At 38.6% G+C, this 18,907-nt stretch overlaps 1 protein-coding gene across 1 annotated transcript in view; it reads left to right on the top strand.

Annotated features, from left to right (window-relative positions):
* Nucleotides 1–15,499, top strand: part of DNAJC12 (DnaJ heat shock protein family (Hsp40) member C12) — a gene marked incomplete at both ends in the record, with an annotated part of 34,267 nt that extends 18,768 nt beyond the window's left edge. Inside the window, 3 exons of the mRNA XM_079718600.1 lie at nucleotides 2,443–2,582; nucleotides 9,733–9,937; nucleotides 15,405–15,499. Of these exons, the coding sequence (XP_079574726.1) occupies nucleotides 2,443–2,582; nucleotides 9,733–9,937; nucleotides 15,405–15,499 (440 nt within the window). The remainder of the gene's footprint in view (nucleotides 1–2,442; nucleotides 2,583–9,732; nucleotides 9,938–15,404) is intronic.
* Between the last annotated feature and the right edge of the window lie 3,408 nt (nucleotides 15,500–18,907).

Below are 18,907 nucleotides of genomic sequence, written 5' to 3'. Positions count from 1 at the left end.
TCAGTTCTCTTGAGTATATACTTAGGGTTGAAATTCTTGGGTCAAATGGTAATTCTATGTTTAACATTTTGAGGAACTACCAAACTGTAGTTCAAAGCAGGAACATTGTTTTACAATCCCACCTGTATGAGGCTTCCAATTTCTCCACATCCTCACCAACACTTGTTATTATCTATCTTTTTTTAAAAAATCAAAAAAAAAATAAAAAATAAAAAAAATCATTCTGGTAGGTGTGAAGTGGTATCTCACTGTGGTTCCGATTTGTACTCCCCCAGTGACTAATGATGTTGAGCAGCTTCCCATGTGCTTATTGGCCATTTGTATATCTTTGGAGAAATGTCTATTCAAGTCCCTTGCCAAGTTTTAAAAGAAGGTATCGGTCTTCTTATTAAGTTGTAAGAGTTTTTTATACATTTTAGATACAACTCCTTCATCAGATCTATGATTTGCAAATATTTTCTCCCAGTCTATGGCTTGTCTTTTCACTTTCTTGATGGTGTTCTTTGAAGCACAAACATTTCGGTTTTGATGAAGTACAATTTTTCATTTTTTCTTTTGCTTCTGTGCTTGTGATTTTGGCATTATATCTAAGGAGCCATTGCCTAATCCAAGGTCACAAAGATTTACTTCTATATTTTTTCTTATAACTTTAGCTCTTACATTTTGATCGTTTTGAGCTAATATTTTTATATGGGATTTAGCTTCATTTTTTAAAAAAATTATTTTTATTTTTGGCTGTGTTGGGTCTTTGTTGCTGCGTGCGGGCTTTCTTTAGTTGCAGCGAGTGGGGGCTACTCTTCATAGCAGTGCGTGGGCTACTCATTGCGGTGGCTTCTCTTGTTGTGGAGCATGGGCTCTAGGCACGTGGGCTTCAGTAGTTGTGGCACGCAGGCTTCAGTAGTTGTGGCACATGAGCTCAGTAGTTGTGGCACATGGGCTTAGTTGCTCCACAGCATGTGGGATCTTCCTGGACCAGGGATTGAACCTGTGTCCCCTGCATTGGCAGGCAGATTCTTAACCAGTGCCCCACCAGGGAAGCCCCAACTTCATTCTTTTGCATGTGGATATCCAGTTGTCCCAGCCTATTTGCAGAAAAGACTGCTCTTTCCCAGTCGAATTGTCTTGGTAGAATTGTAAAAAAACCAATTGACTGTAAATGTGAGGGTTTATTTCTGGACTCTTAATATCCCATTTGTCTACATTTGTCCTTATGGCAATACCACCACACTGTTTTCATTACTATAGCTTTGTAGAAAGTTTTTGATTGGGAAGTGTGAGTTCTTCCACTTTTGTTCTTATTTTTCAAGCCTGTTTTGACTATTCTGGGTCCCTTGTATTTGCATATGGATTGTCAATTTCTGCAAAAAAAGGCAGCTGGGATTTTGATAGAGACTGTGGTGAATCTGTAGATCAGTTTGGGAAATATTATCATCTTAGCAATATTAGATCTTCTGATCCATGAACATGGATGTCTCTCCATTTATTTAGATATTTAATTTCTTTCAACAATGTTTTATAGTTTTCAGTGAACTTTCATTAACATTTCTTAAGTATTTTATTTTTTTGATGCTATTGTAAATGGAATTGTTTCCTTAATTTCATTTTCAGATTGTTCATTGCTAATGTATAGAAACACAATTGATTTTTGTATATTGATCTTGTATCCTGCTCTATAGAAAGTTTTAACTTCACTGAGGAGCAGAAGACATATTGGAAGTGTTTCCAACAGGTCTTGAAAAGTTTCTATTATATGCCATCTGGTCAAATAGATCAGTGACAAAGCTACCATTTATCAACCACCTACCATGTTATTTCCTCCCAGGAGCTTCCCATTGCTCTTACAAGAAAAAACAGACCAGAATCCTTAGCATAACCTCTAAGGTCCTGGGTGACCGGGCCCTTGTCTACTCTACAGGCCCACCCCTCATTGTTCTTCCCCTGACCCGTGTCTTCCTGCCAAATTGGCATCCTCTACTTCCTCTAAATAAACATGCATTTTTTTTTGTCTTAGAGTCTTCATTTACACTGTTCCTCTAGCCTGCTTATCACCCTCTATCACACTACCACTAGAAAAGGTAGTTTTCTTCCTAGTAGACAAGATTGTAATTTTTCCAATGTTTATAAATGTCTATCCTCTGAGGTAGATTATGTCTATTGTTCACATCTGTGTCATCAGCACCGGGGAGAGCACCTGGCACATCACTGGAGCTCAGTAAAGGGAGTGGATAAACAGTGAGCCAGGTACATTACGTACAAAATCTCACTTGTCCTGATGATGCACTTTACAAATGAGGAAACTAAAGCTTCATGAAGTGAACTGGCCCAAGGTTACACAGCTGGTAAATAACAGAGACATATTTCAGTGAGATCAGTTTGATTGTATGGGAGTTTAAAAATAACTCCTCCAGGAAAGTAGTGCTCATTTTAAAATTTGTTTTCTAGTGGAGACTTTTCAGAAACTGCAGAAGGCAAAGGAGATTTTGACTAATGGAGCAAGTCGAGCCCGCTATGACCACTGGCGAAGGAGCCAGATATCGATGCCATTCCAGCAGTGGGAAGCTTTGAGTGACTCGGTGAAAACGGTAGGTTTCTCTCTGGGATTAACTGAATTTATGAAGCTCAGGTTGCCCCTGGATTAGACTCACATAGTAGCTTAAAGAGTCAGCAGACAAGAGGAGAGAGAAGACCAAGAGGTTGGTAGTATCTAGATATAACACTGTGCCCACAAAATCCTGTGAAGGGAAAGTCAGTACATCAGGGCCAGAAGAGCCTCTGACTACAGTTGTCAGTGTCTTTGGCTGTTTGATTCAGTACATGTATATGCTCCCCGTTATCATTTACTGTTTTATACATTCTGATAACTGTGCTTCTCAAGTTGCTCATATAATACTGCCGAATCTTGAACCATTGCAAATTCATATTCTCCATCTTTTCAGTTCATATGAGCCTGTTCTCGTCTCAAGGCTTAATAAAAATTCAATAAAAAATAGGACCTGGGCTTCCCTGGTGGCGCAGTGGTTGGGAGTCCGCCTGCCGATGAAGGGGACGCGGGTTCGTGCCCCGGTCTGGGAAGATCCCACATGCCGCGGAGCGGCTGGGCCCGTGAGCCATGGCCGCTGGGCCTGCACGTCCGGAGCCTGTGCTCCGCAACGGGAGAGGCCACAACAGTGAGAGGCCCGCGTACCGCAAAAAAAAAAAAAAGGACCTAATTAATCAAAGAAAGCTGTAAATTATTTGTAAATTATTCCCATTATTAATTCTGGTGAAAGAATTGTTGGATAGATGCAGAGAGACTTTTTAAACCATTGTGTTATTTTCCTTCATGACATTAAAAAAACTAAATACAAAATAATCTCTGTAATTACTGTGTTATGTATTTATTTTGTTCTTCCATGGACCTTTGTAGATTGTAGAGAAAATGTAATTTTAAAGGTTTTTACATTCTTTTTGCGGTACGCGGCCTTTCACTGTTGTAGCCTCTCCTGCTGCGGAGCACAGGCTCCAGACGCGCAGGCTCAGCGGCCATGGCTCACGGGCCTAGCCGCTCCACGGCACGTGGATCTTCCTCGATCGGGGAATGAACCTGCGTCCCCTGCACCGGCAGGCGGACTCTCAACCACTGCGCCACCAGGGAAGCCCGGTTTTTACATTCTTAGACATGATTTATTATCTGGCTTTTTTTTTTTTTACAGGGACATTTTTCAATAACATGAGACTTAGAATGCATAAGTTACCTTATAAGGAAGTCTTCAGGGACATATTAGAATTAGTGTATAAAGTGATTCACATCTCTTGAATTACAGCCCTTCAAGGTTACATTTAGATTCCTTCTGGATAATTTTTATTTTAAGGAGACTTGAGCAAATTGTTTTGTCACTGATAAAAGACCTGTAACAATGAGGGAGGGTCTTTGAAGTAATGGGGAAGAACAATGAAAAACTCTCAAAGTATGTAGTTAAAGCCACTCTACATAACATGTAAACTGTTTCTTCATCTCATTTTGGAATGCAGTGTATATTCATATGGTTTAAGGTGGGTTAAGTATTTATGAAGGACTAACCATAAGACTGTTGAATATATACACAAAATAACTAGAGAGAATCTCTAAAAAAATAGTGACAGCTTCACATACACAAAAATAAGATTTTTTTCTTTTACATTGTGTATATCCAAAATTCCTTGTTAACCCTGACTAAATAAACATTGTTCTGCCACCTCTACATAACTATATTTCTAGTCTCTTTAGTGTTACACACTGTAACTGCTACTGAATTAGTGACCCTTGTTATTTTAATGCCTTTTGATTTATAGTTCATTTTTCTTGATGATCGACTGGACTCTATTACTTAACTTTAACTGCTAATATCAAGTTAGCTGTGGATTTTTCAAATACTCTTCTCCAAGTCCCTGCTCTAATTTATATTGCAGACGTCTTTCCATTAAATACTAATGTCCTGTCTCCAAACACATCATTTCTGCTTAGAATTTAGCTTAACTATGACCTCTTTGAGGTCTTACAATAATTACATATCAGATCTTACTGGCTGCATCATTAGTCTTGTCAGCAAAGTTGAAATATTATGCTGGGCTAGCATTTCGTTCAGGATTTATTTTTATTAGTGGTACAAAAATGATGAGATGCATATCCTTCTACTTTAAATCAGCAGTGATATTTTTCCTTGCACAGTCTTCTTTGGGCTCAACCTTGTCGTTTCTGACTTACTTTTGTTCTATTCCTCAGTGAACTCTGAAACCCCTATACCAAATTTCATGTGTTTTGTACCTCATTCGATAGACTTTCTGTAACTTCCTTTCATTCCTTTCTGTTCTAATCCTCACAGTGACTTCTGCATGTGAAAACCTCACCTCTCTCTATAACATTTTAGTTGTTTTTTTGTGTGTGTGCATTTCATTTGTCCATCCTTTCACACTCACTACTCTAGAGAAATTAATAACAATTGCCACACCTAGTATTGTTCATCACCTATTAGATCACCATCTTTTTGTAGATAAACATCACCATTAGGGTGTTTGGATTAGGTATATTACATAGGTCATTCTGACAATAAAATGGTTATAATTTAGGATTATAGGTGAAATTTTAGGTGACGTTTATCTAAAACACATCTGCATGTTTGCTTGCCCTAAAAGTGCAGGACAAATCACAATGCACTTTTGCAGCGTCACACAGGTTCGTATTTCAGGAATCTCCTTGGGAGAATTCCTCAATTGAACCATAGCTTCAGGGTGGACACATTTCTATCATCCAAGAGTGATGAAACTCTAACTGGTATTTTTTTTCCCTCACATAAGTCCCTGTCACTTCACTAGCTATTAAGTTTTCTTTTCCATTTTAGAAGTTCCTCCTGATAGTCTAATTTGTAAAAATATTTTAAGAATTCATTCAGGTCAGTGAATATGCTGGAAATTTAAGTCTAGATATGTGATGTTGGTTTAAAAAAAGGGACTATGAAGTGAGGACTTCAGTAACTGTGGCCTTTGGGATCTTGGAATAACTTGAAAACAGACACCTTTCCAGCTCAAAGAATCTTAGAGAAATCATCGTTGTCTTGCTAAATTGTTTTACCCCAAGGGATCCAGGGTATGAATAGCTCTCCCTCTTGCTCCAAAATATATGGCTTTAGGATGGTTGTGGGAAAATGGTTGCAGTCAATATAAAATTCTGAGAAAAAGTTCTCATAAGCCGTTAAAAATGTCCCATGCTGTTCCAATTGCTACAAATGCTTTCAAAGTATTTACTATAGGTCAGTCATTAACCCTCACCACCCATCTAAGGCAGACTGTAGGCACTTTTATCCCAAGAGAAAAGTACTGAGGCAAGAGTTGATACATTGTATACAGGCCACCTAGCTGACCTGTGATACATACATCTAAGGTTTTCAGCTCTCTGGGTCCTGAATTCTTGAATTACTTCCTCTCAGTTTTTCACTAACTTTCTCAATATCTTTACCCCTCCACAAACGAAACCACTGGCCAGCCTCCTCTATTCCGCTCACATGCAAAAAACCCAAGAAACCAAGCAAACAAAACAACAAACCAAACCAAACTAGGTTATATTTTACACCAGCTGAGGCCATTGCCTCTTTTTAAAATTAACATATTTATTTTGATATAAAACCTACAAAAAAAAAGGCTTAAAACCTGCATTTACAGTTTAGCAAGTGGCTGTGAAGTGTATACTCTGTAACCACCCCTCACCCCAGCACACATATTACTGGCACCGAGAAGCTCCTCCTTATATTGATATACTTTGGCAACCATAACTCAATCTAATTTTTAAACTCTAGTTGTACATATATATAATCTTGTCATAGAAAATTTAGAACACACCAAAAAATAAAAAGAAAGAAAAAAGAAAAGAAAAAATAACTTCACAATGCTGCCACGCAATGATAACCCCATTTGTATTTTGGTGCATTTCCTTCCAGTGTTTTCTGCCCTTCATTTGTTAGTGTGAGAGCCGGTTACACTGAATGGTGGCAGTAACTGCTTTATGGGGTCTTTTTTGGGGGAAGAGGATTCAGGATGACGCTCCTTTGCTGTTGGGGAGAGATAGGTTGAATGTGGGAAGAAGTGAGTTCTCAGGTTGGATTAGGGCAGAAGGCTTGAATATACTTAAGGTCTTAGGCTGTGTACAGGCTATATTGCCCTCCAGTCTGTATTTTTTTTTTTTTTTTTTTTTGTGGTACACGGGCCTCTCACTGCTGTGGCCTCTCCCGTTGCGGAGCACAGGCTCCGGACGCGCAGGCTCAGCGGCCATGGCTCACGGGCCCAGCCGCTCCACGGCATGCGGGATCTTCCCGGACCGGGGCACGAACCCATGTCCCCTGCATCGGCAGGCGGACTCCCAACCACTGCGCCACCAGGGAAGCCCCAGTCTGTATATTTTATGTATATGTATCTATCTATATATTTATATATCTATATTTGAATATATCTTTCCAGCTTTTAATTTAGTTGAGATCATGCTATTTGTGATCATATTGGCTATTATTTATAAACACCATGTCATTAACATTTCCCAATTCTCTTAAAAAATGATGATGAAGAGATTTATTTAAAGGAGTCCAAGAAGGCATTTTACCCCTTTGTACTTTCCCTTTCTTCATGGTGAGGTGCTTCTCCTGGCTTCTGCCTGTGCGGCCAGTGTTAATGCTCCTGAGACAGGTGGTAAGAAATTGTGGTATCTCTCTAAGCTCTTTAGATGCTAGTGATCTCTGCCCCTTCCCCGTCGCCCCCCACTTCCCACCTCCCTCCGCCCCACATAGTGAACTTGGCCAAATACACACGTAATGGGCCATCGCCTGCCTACGTTGATTTGTTTAAACTAGCAAATAAAGTGGTGCTCTGGGGAGAAGTTGGCAACCGCAGTATTTTGAGATAGTTCAGACCTCAGTGCGCTAAAGATGAAAAGCCTGATGCCCCTTGCAACATGGGGCATGTGTGTAGCAGAGGCAGTGGCCCTTGCCATGGTTTGTGGCACAGTTTTTCTTTTTTTGTGTGGCACAGTTGTTAAATGTCACAACTTCTGAGCTTATTCGCTAAGCCTTGGACTTTAGAAAAATCAATGTTTTATTTGATTTGGTTTCTTTGCTTTGCTTTTATTCTGTTTTTTTGCAGCACAGGAAAAGAATATCCTGGATATTAGGAGAATAATATATTCTGGGTTTTAAAGTTGCCCAAATATGTGGCTTATGGGTTTTTCTTGGGTTTCTGAGTAACAGAGGTAGTATGCTACTGTTCAGCAGTGCTTCAGAAATAGCATCCCACAATATCCAGATGAGGTTTCAAGAAACAGTTATGTTTATTATTTTGGTTGATGTCAGGGCTAATTATTCTACTTGAAATATTCTTGACACAGCAAACTCTCACTCTTTCTTACTCTGTATTCATCTATTTGTCTTTTCATTTATCTACCCATCCATCCAATTTTAAACATTTTAATAGGAAACACAGGGAGTTTCCTGATGGTCCAGTGGTTAGGAGTGGTGCTTTCACTGTCATGGCCCAGGTTCAATCCCTGGTCGGGGAACTAAGATTCCGCAAGCTGCACAGTGCAGCCAAAAAAAAAAAAAAAAAAAAAAAAAGACAAAGGAAATACATATACAGGACACACGTGAAAAAGGTACAAAAGGATGTATGGGGAAAAGTAATTGTCTTGTGCTTTTGTTCCATTTTGAAGATCCATTTTTCATTTTTTCCTCACTCCTGACACTACCATCAGAAGCCAGAGCTAGGCTGGAAAAATTACACCGTTAAGTTACTTGGCAAAGGACCACCACCCAAGTATATTGGATGCAGTTCTAGTATGTCAGGTTTCTGGGGGACGTTTTCAAGTGTTTTGGATCTTGTGTTTGTCTAAAAATACAGAAGTTTTACCAGAAGTTAGTGGGCAATGCCCAACACTTGATTCATGGTCCCTGATTTTTAAAAATTGTAAATAAAAAAATATAACACTACACTTTTGTTTAAAAAAATCAAAATAGTACAATAGGTTATGTAATAAAAAGTGAGTCCATCCTTATTCCAGACTCCAGTTCTACTCCCCTCTCTCAGAAAGCCACCATTGCAGTTTCTTGTGTTTCCTTCCAGAAACCTTCCATACAGTATACACATACACATTCATATTATTATTTAAAAAAATGGAAAGATATTTAGAAAGTTCTCGTTATTTTGATGATAACTGGACTTTAAGTGAATCCACTTAAAATTAGGACAAATATTTCACAGTAAATATTTATTGACTTTCTGCTTTGTGCCATGAGTTTTCTTAAAGAGATGATGTATAACCCAGAATTCTAATATTTGCCAACTCTTCATTGATCATGGCTGGATGGAAGGTCGTAATAGTAGAGTGGGGATAGTAGTTACAACAGTAGTAGGTTTAATCTCTGGCATGGCTCAAGGTACACAGCCCAATTGTCTGTTTTTTGATAGTAAAATACACATAAAACTTACCATTTTAACCATTTTAAAGTGTGCATTTCAGTGGCATTAAGTACATTCCCAATGTTGTTTACCCATCATCACTATCTAGTTCCAGAACTTTTTCATCACCCCAAAAGGTAACCCTGTACCTGTTAGCAATCACTCCCTATTCCCCTCTCTCTAGCTTCCGGTAACCACTAATCTGCTTTCTATCTGTATGGATTTGTTTATTCTGGAACTATACAATATATGCATTTTATTTCTGGCTCCTTTTACTAAGCATAATGTTTTCAAGGTTTATCCACTTTGTAGTACTTTCCTCCTTTTTTATGGCCAAATAATATTCCATTGTATGAATATGCCACATTTTTATTTACTCATTCATGAATTGATGGACATTTGGATTGTTTCCACCTTTTGGCTCTTGTGACTAGTGCTGCTATGAACACTTGTGTTTAAGTTTTTCTTTGAACACTTGTTTTCAATTCTTTTGTGTCTAGGAATTGAATTGCTGGGTCATATGGTAATTTTATGCCTAATTTTCTAAGAAAACATCTCATTGTTTGAATCTCTCTGATGCTGGTCCCTTTGCTTTCTAAGGATATGGATTTCTCCTTATATCATTAGTTTTCCAAATCAGTGAGGATTAATTGATTAACATCTGAATTAATTAATATCTGGCTAATAGTCGAGTCTAACATTTTGTTACCACATATTGAACTTTAAATATAGAAACTATATAATATTGATTTTATATTATACATCTGCTTTCAATTAATGTAGTCAATGCACTGGGCTGCCAGAGGTAAAAAAGATCTGATGTTGGAAGAATCTGACCAGACTCATACCGATAAAATTGAAAATGAGGAACGGAATGAGCAAAAAGAGATAAAGAATGAGGAGTTTGGTCCAACCACAGAGAAAATGGAGCAAAAAGAATCCAAATCCATGGAGAAGTCATTCTCCTCACAAAATCCAGATTCTCCAGGTAAGTCATGTCATGTAGCTTTGCAGAACAGAGAAGGTGTGAAATTAAAAGGCTCATTTTATATTGTATTTATTCTCAACCTTTCCAGCTACATAGTAGTGCCAAATATAAGGGTTAGTGTAGCACCTTAAAAGATACTTACCTAGCATTGACACAGAAACTAGAAGATATATTCCTTAATACACTCCTTGCAAGGGAAAACTTGAGACATTTCTGGGATCGTCATCTGCTTTACTAAAATAGTACTAGCTAACATGTGTTGGCAATTTACCATATGTAGTTCTTTACATATATTACTTTACATCTATTATCTTGTTTAATATTAATTTTTACATTAATTTTACATATATTAATTTATTTAATCCTCATTACAAGTTTGTGATGTTGGTACCAATATTATAAATTTATTTATTTATTTGTTTGTATTTTTGGCTGTGTTGGGTCTTCGTTGCCGTGCGCGGGCCCTCTCCAGTTGCGGCCAGTGGGGGCCACTCTTCGTTGTGGTGAGTGGGCCCCTCATTGCGGTGGCCTCTCTTGTTGCGGAGCACGGGCTCTAGGCGTGCGGGCCTCAGCAGTTGTGGCACGCAGGTTCTAGAGCGCAGGCTCAGTAGCCATAGTGCACGGGCCCAGTTGCTCCGTGGCATGCGGGATCATCCTGGGCCAGGGATCAAACCCATGTCCCCCACATTGGCAGGCAGACTCCCAACCACTGCACCAGCAGGGAAGCCCAGGTTAGTACCAATATTATTCTCATTGTATAGATGAGAAAACTGAGGCCTAGAGAGGTTGAATAATTTTCTCAAGGTTATCCAGCTTGTACGTGGCAGGGAAGGGGTCTGAACTGAGGCAGTTTGGTTGCAGAGTCTGCATTCTAAGGTATTGCACTATCCTGAGAAGATACCTTATGTGTAAGTAGATGTATAGACATCTGACCCATGTATATATCCACTGAAGCAGGGTATTACAGAGGTTAAACTCTCGGCTCCCCAGCTATACTACCTGGGTTCACATCCTAGCTCTACCATTTATTATCTGTATTACTTGGTAAAAGTTACTTAACTTCTCTACACTTCCGTTTTCTCATCTACAAAATAGAGATCAGAATGGTACCTTCTCATAAAGTTACCATGAGGATTAAATGAAACGATCCATGCAAAATGCTTAGCACAGTTATTTGCCTACAGCAGGCCCTGGATAATAGTTAGCTATTGTTATCATTTCTTTGTCTATCTGGCCATCCCACTGTATTTATCTTGTACAGGTGTGTTATGTACACACACTTTAACTGTCCTCCAAATTCTTGATTCTCATGGTTGTGATACAATACCCCACTAGAATTTAGCCTTTAAGTAAAAGGTTCCTGAATGTTCTCGCACACTTCTTACAAAAAAAAGATAATTCGATAGTTTGTGGTGAACTATAGTCTTTCTAGAGATAGTCACTTCAAAACTCTCTTTGGGGAGAACTTTTACATGCTCACTACTTGTTGGGAATAAAGATTCTTAGAGCTTCATTCAGGTGGCTCTGCTGGTTACCCAAGAGATCCTTTCATAGAGCCTGCAGTTGACTGCATCAGCCGTATAACTAGCAGTGGTTATAACAAACCAATCAAAGCAGAAGCTCGAATGTCCTAAAAACAGTGTTTTAGGCAAACATACACATACAAACACCCACCCACAGGCATCCACAGGCAAACACGTGAATGTTTCTCCATTTAGCCTTGGAATGTTCAGATCTGGGCTTCCGGAACCCTTGGGGCCTCCCTGTGACTTTATGTTTCAGATTCAGACCTATTCTGAGTTCACCAGAGTTGAGGGGGTTTATCACGTCAGATTCTCACACTGAGGCCCCACTTAAATCCCTTTAATAAAATTCTATAAAATTTTCTCTTTCTTTTCAAAAATAGTTTAGATACTTAAAAACCCCAAAGTAATATGAGCTTATCATTAAAAATTCAAAGAATCACATATAGACAACAATTTAGTGTCTACCCTAGTCTCATCCTTCTCTGCTTCTACTTCCTGAAGTAACCAATGCAGATGCCCAGGTGTGTCTCCTTCCATAGCCTTTGTTTGTCTATGCTAACAAAGGCATGTATAAGCATATATTCGTTTGTGAGGGCTTTACAAATAAAGAATGGGGTTATACTGTGCACATTCCTCTCTGTTATACAGTAGCTAAGAGCACAGACTCTGGAACCAGAGTCTAGCTTTTCCCACTGATGAGTTGTGTGACCTTGCGCAAGTGAGATAACCTCTCTGTATTTGCATTTTCTTATCTCTATATAATAGTTAAAATGTTTGTGTCTACCTCTACCTTGTAAGGTCTTTTTTTTTTTTGGCTGCGCTGGATCTTTGTTGCTGCGCGTAGGCTTTCTCTGGTAGCAGTGCACGGGCTTCTCATTGCGGTGGCTTCTCTTGTTGCAGAGCACGACCTCTAGGCGTGCTGGCTTCAGTAGTTGTGGTGTGCGGGCTTCAGTAGTTGTGGCTCACGGGCTCTAGAGCGCAGTCTCACTAGTTGTGGCGCACGGGATTATTTGCTTGGTGGCATGTGGGATCTTCCCGGACCAGGGATCGAACCCGTATGCCCAGCATTGGCAGGCGGATTCTTAACCACTGCGCCACCAGGGAAGCCTTTTTTTTGGTAAGGTCTTTTTGAGAAGTAAATAACATATGTAAAATATTTAGACCTGGTACATGGCCATTGCTTTTTTAATGTTAGCTTTTATTACTATGGGACTCCTCCTTAGACCCTTATATTTAGAACGAACTCATTAGAATGAACAGCTGATAAATATTCCACAGTGTAGATATATTGTAATTTACTCAGAACAAATTGTGATGCCAGTTTTGATACCCTCACATTGTGAAATGTATTCTCTTACTGTGGTTGAGGAATGAAGCACAGGGGGTGAGAGGAGGGAGGATCACTGTTTTGAAAGCTGTTGTTGGAGAATAAGAATTATGCAATTTTGCTGAAGGCTGCATTTACCAGTATTTTCTTAATGTTGTTTAAGAGATTATTGGCTGTTCTGAGTAGTGCCTTAAAGTTGGAGTTTCATATGCCAAAGCACAGTTGCCTGATTATTTATAATTTCATTTGACTGCAGTGTAAATTTTTATAACATCAGCATTTAAGAAATATTATTCATGTCAGCTTTACCAAGCCCTGAGTGGCTTTCCACATAACTTTTCAGCATTTTTGTTAATTTCCTCAAGCAGTGCTTGATATTTACTTTGAAGTTTGCCTTTTGATGCCTCTTCTGTGATGAGCTTCTATCAAATAGTCCCCATGATTTTCTGATTCTTCATTGCAACCAGGAAAATAAGGAGCACGGCATCTGAAAACCCATGTGCGAGACAATCTTACTTTTACTTTCTTTTCATTTAAATATGCAATAGGGCTTCCCTGGTGGCGCAGTGGTTGAGAGTCCGCCTGCCGATGCAGGGAACACGGGTTTGTGCCCCAGTCCGGGAGTATCTCACATGCCGCGGAGTGGCTGGGCCCGTGAGCCATGGCTGCTGGGCCTGCGCGTCCGGAGCCTGTGCTCCGCAACGGGAGAGGCCACAACAGTGAGAGGCCCGCGTACTGCAAAAAAAAAAAAAAAAAAAAAAAGAAGCAATAAATGTGCCTTCTGATGAATACAATTCTAGAATAAAACATCCTGGAGTTAAAAAAAAAAAACAAATGTAGCAGATGCTGTTGATGTGCTAACATATCCTCTGGGCATTGCCAACCCTACGGCTCCCACCAGAGTGCTTTCTCTGGCAGTGGGTCCGGCTTGGCAGCAGTGAGCGGGCAGTTAAGTACCAGGGAGTAAACACGCTGTGGGTGTAGCCATCAGATGATAATGAATGGGAGTGGGAGGCTAAATTCCCCAGTGCCTTCACCCCTCAAGTGGAATAACTCTCAGGGGTCTTTGTAGACTTGGTTCCTTTCCCTACCAGTGTCTCCTGGGATCACCTCCCCAAGTTAGCCACTTGCATTCAAGTTCTTGTCTGGGGTCTACTTCTAGGGGGACTCAAACTTGAAAACATCTTTTCAAACTACAGAAATAACATGTATTTAGTGTAGAAATGTGAGAAAATATGGTCAAGCAAAAGGAAGAAAATACAATAACTTGTAGTCTTACCACTTAGGGAAATATTTATTATTGTTATTTTGGTATATTTTAAGATATGTTAGCATACCTAAAATGAAAAGGATATTACTGTACATATTTTGTGTGTGTGTTTCAGTTACAGGTTATCAGAAACAATTTCCTTTTTGCTTTTTCCCCAAATGGCAATTCTTTAGATTTTTTTCTCTGATAATTCTAAAGAAAGTGCAGATCCTATTTTCCTGGGATAATCACTGTCAACTATTCTGTGTATATTTTTCCTACTACATATTTAGATAATATTTTAAATATCAATGGAGGCATATTTAATATATTATTCTGTAACCTGCTTTTTCATTAGCAATATTATAAAAGTAAAAAATGATAGAAGGCATACTTGTTCATCACAGAAAAATGAGAAAATACAGATAAACAAAAAAAGAGTATAAAAAATGAAAATCATATCTATTCCAACTCTTCAGGAATAGTTACTGTTAACATTTAGGGGTAATTCCTTATAGACTTAAAAAAATTTTATATAAATACCCATGTAAATATGAATTTATGAATGAGATCATGCTGTCTAAACTGTTTCCTAACTACCAGTTACTTAGCAATATGTTATGAACATTTTTCTATGATGATAAATATTAAAACATTGCTAATGACTATATCAAAGCCTTTAAACCAATTTTCTATTACTGAAGATTTAGACTGTTTCTTGATTTTTTAAACATTTACAAATGGTACCATAATAAACATCCTTAGAGTTAAGCCCTTGAGCACATCATGATTATTTCATTAGGATAAATTTCTAGAAGTAGAATTATTGGCTTAAAGGTTTATACATTTTAATGAGTTTGATAAATATTGCCAAATTGCCTGCTAGAAGATTTTTGCCAGTTTACATTTCCTCCAGTAGAGAATGAAAATGACCTTTTCTCTAGTTTTCAACTAAGTTGTTTATTAGAATAAAAAAAAAATCTTACTACTGTGGAATACATTATTTGTATTTCCAGGGATCCTTTCCATTGACCTTTTACTTTTGACAGCTGTTTGAAAGTAGTTTCCAGTTTGCTTGCAGATGAATTGTCAAAATTCCCACCACTGGAAGTATCTATAAATATCCTTTTATTAATAAGCATTTAAACACGTAAGGCCCTCTCATCCATATAAACCAATTCCTGTTCATAAGGATTCAAAAGTTTGCTTATCCATTTCTGTAAGATATTAATAATTCACACCAAAGACTTACCCTTACGTTTCACTTATTGCAATGAAATCTAATCAACAAGCTGTTTTACTATTATAAATAAGCTTGACTTTTCCTACCTCTGATTTTAAAGTATTCTCTTCTCTCTTCTACAGGTTTTTCAGATGTGAACTGTTGGCACCTTCATTTCCGCTGGTCTGGGGATGCTCCTTCAGAACTCCTGAGGAAATTCAGAAACTATGAAATATGAAATGTCCCTGCTCCATAGGGGGGAGAGGGGGAGGGAGAGGGAGGGAGGGAGGGAGGGAGGGGGAGAGAGAGAGAGAGAGAGAGAGAGAGAGAGAGATCATTCCTTGCGCTGCCAACATAGTCTCTGTTCAAATCTTAACAATGTCATGTTTGTGAATTGCTGAGTACCAATTCATTCCTCCATCCTTGATCCTGTTCTCTCAATATGTTTTCTAAACAAGAAAATTTTCAGACTAGCTTCTTTCAATATTTGAGTAAATTACGGCTCTTAGATCCAGAGTAGATTGTATTATGTGCGTTTTCCTGTTAATGTTATTTATAGAAATCCATTAAAAATCGATCACTATATTTAAATATTTCATTGATATACCATGATCTTTATGAGTGCTAGATGTATAAGAAATGTTTTCTGACTCTGGATTTAAAATGAAATGTGAAATTACTTGTCTAAACTCCATTGAATGAAATAAATAATTTTCCCAACCTTCATAATGAATCTATAATTCAACTGTATTTTGAAAATAATTTGAATAAGTATTTCTACTTCAATCTTAATAATTATAAATTTAAAAGGTTATTATTCATTTGAGAAAATGTTTTTACAAGATTTCTTTTATTATATAGCAGGTGATAAACTTATAAACTATGTTCTAACTATGAAAATGGGCCTGTTAGGTAACATATCCTTTTTAACATATCTACACATATCATGTGTAGTCTATGGTTATTTTTTGTTTGGAAACAAGTGAATGAAAAAATAAGAAGAAAGATGATTTTAGAGCAGGGGTTCCTTGGTCAAAACAGAGTTTTCACTGGTCTATAGCAAAATGAAAAAAATAAAAATATAGTAAGTTTTTTTTTTAAAATAAATCTATTTATTTATTTATTGGCTGCATTGGGTCTTCGTTGCTGTGCGTGGGCTTTCTCTAGTTGCGGCGAGCGTGGGCTACTCTTTGTTGTGGTGCCCGGGCTTCTCATTGCGGTGGCTTCTTTTGTTGCAGAGCATGGGCTCTAGGCGCGCAGGCGTCAGTAGTTGTGGCGCACAGGCTTAGTTGCTCCACGGCATGTGGGATCTTCCTGGATTAGGGCTCGAACTCGCATCCCCTGCACTGGCAGGTGGATTCTCAACCACTGCACTGCCAGGGAAGTTCCAGGAAGTTTCTTTAAAAAGCAAAATTATTCAGAAATTATGTCCTTCCTACCTTTGTGGTTTAAAATGTGCTTTTTTAAAAAAAAATTAATTAATTAATTTATTATTTATTTTTGGCTGTGTTGGGTCTGTTGCTGTGCGCAGGCTTTCTTTAGTTGCGGTGAGCGGGGTCTACTCTTTGTTGTGGTGCGCAGGCTTCTCATTGCAGTGGCCTCTCTTGTTGTGGAGCACGGGCTCTAGGCACATGGGCTTCAGTAGTTGTGGCTTGCGGGCTCAGTAGTTGTGGTTCATGGGCTCTAGAGCATAGACTCAGTAGTTGTGGCGCACGGGCTTAGTTGCTTCACGACATGTGGGATCTTCCCGAACCAGGGCTCAAACTCGTGTCCCCTGCATTGGCAGGCAGATTCTTAACCTTTGCACCACCAGGGAAGTCCCTTTAAAAAAAAACAACTATTTATTTTTGGCTTTGTCGGGTCTTCATTGCTGCGTGAGGGCTTTCTCTAGTTGCAGTGAGCAGGGGCTACTCTTCATTGCAGTGCGTGTGTTTCTCATTGCAGTGGCTTCTCTTGTTGCAGAGCACAGGCTCTAGGTGCGTGGGCTTCAATAGTGTGGCACATGGGCTCAGTAGTTGTGGCTCACGGGCTCTAGAGCACAGGCTCAGTAGTTGTGACGCACGGGCTTAGCCACCCTGTGGCATGTGGGATCTTCCTGGACCAGGGCTCGAACCTGTGTTCCCTGCACTGGCAGGCAGATTCTTAACCACTTCGCCACCAGGGAAGTCCCCCAAAATGTGCTTCCTTTTATGAAATAGTATCATAGTAGATTGTATTGGTTTGTTGGGCTGCCATAACAAAATACCACAGACTGGGTGCCTTAAACAATATTTCTCATGGTTCTGGAGGCTAGAAGTCCAAGATCAAGGTGTGTGCACATTTGGTTTCTTTTGAGGCCTCTCTCCTTGCTTTGCAGATGGCGACTTTTTCCTCACAAAGTCCCTTCTTCTTATAAGGACATCAGTCATATTGGATTAGGGCCCCACCCTAAAAGCCTCCTTTAACTTCATCTCTTTAAAGATCTTATCTCCAAATAAGGTTACATTCTGAGGTACTGGGAGTTGGGACTTCAATAAATGAATTTTGGGGGAACACAATTCAGTCCATAAAATAGATGAAAACTTTTTTTTTTTTAAACAAATACAACCCTCTATTGGTTCCCTTAATATTATTTGAAGTTCTACTGTTTTGTCAAATCCAAAAGTCAGGGCCAGACATTTAGAGAATTTTTCTACCACCATTTTACTACTTCAATAAAATGGGATTTGTTACTATATCTGCAAATTTTATTTCAAAAATAGAAAGTAAATGCAAAAGAGATAGCACATTAAATTAATAAAATGAGCTTTAGGACTACGGTTGCCTGTCATAATGCCTGCCTGGCCCAAGTGGGCACTCAAATAAATGCCAGATTGAATAAGTGAATTTTTGAATCTAAGAATCAAGGTTTTAATTTTTTTCTCTTTTTTCCCCCAGTCTGTCTGATTTACAGCACTCATGACTTTTAATGACTTGTCAAGGGGAAAAACACTCCCGCTCCCATGATCTGCTCTGCTTTTGTCGCAGACATATTTCCCAATTGTTGACAAGACTGAGCACTAGCTCTTGTTTACTTTCCTCTCCCATGTTTGAAGACTCCACATAAGAAATGAGAAATAGTGTCACTTGAATAGGGGTTTCTAATGGGTCAGGCTTGTGCTAAGCACTTTATTTACTTGATCCCATCTAACTTAGTGGACCTTTCATTCTTAAATACTCTCCTGAACTCAAAGTTTAAAAAGGGAGGGGACTGTGCTTTGATAATAGTGTTTCTCTTTGAATGAAAAGTAAGAAGAAAACTGGACAACTTTTCCTCAGTAATTTGTTTGAATGCCCCAGTGTGTCCAGCACAACCACAATTGTATGTATATGTGATAGCACATTTTCAAAGCCATTTATTTTTGGATTATGGCTTGACTTCATGTCATAGCAAACTGATTATGAAAAGATAATTTTATATAAAGGTGATTAAGCTCTTGAGTCAGCTCTACATGGTAAAGATAATTAGTTTCTCTCATATTTGATATTCAATGAGTGAATGAATGAAGCATATATTTCTTGAGAACATTATTGTTATATATATCATACCAGTGTTTGTGTAGGATATAAAAAATGCTTAAGTTTATGCTCTCAATTAGTTGATAATTTAGTGAAATAAGACAGGTAT

Source organism: Hyperoodon ampullatus (genome assembly GCF_949752795.1).
Source record: "Hyperoodon ampullatus genome assembly, chromosome: 1".
In the NCBI taxonomy this organism is placed as follows: Eukaryota; Metazoa; Chordata; class Mammalia; order Artiodactyla; family Ziphiidae; genus Hyperoodon; species Hyperoodon ampullatus.
Note: the sequence above shows the minus strand (reverse complement) of the source record. Positions and strands in the feature narration are given on the sequence as shown.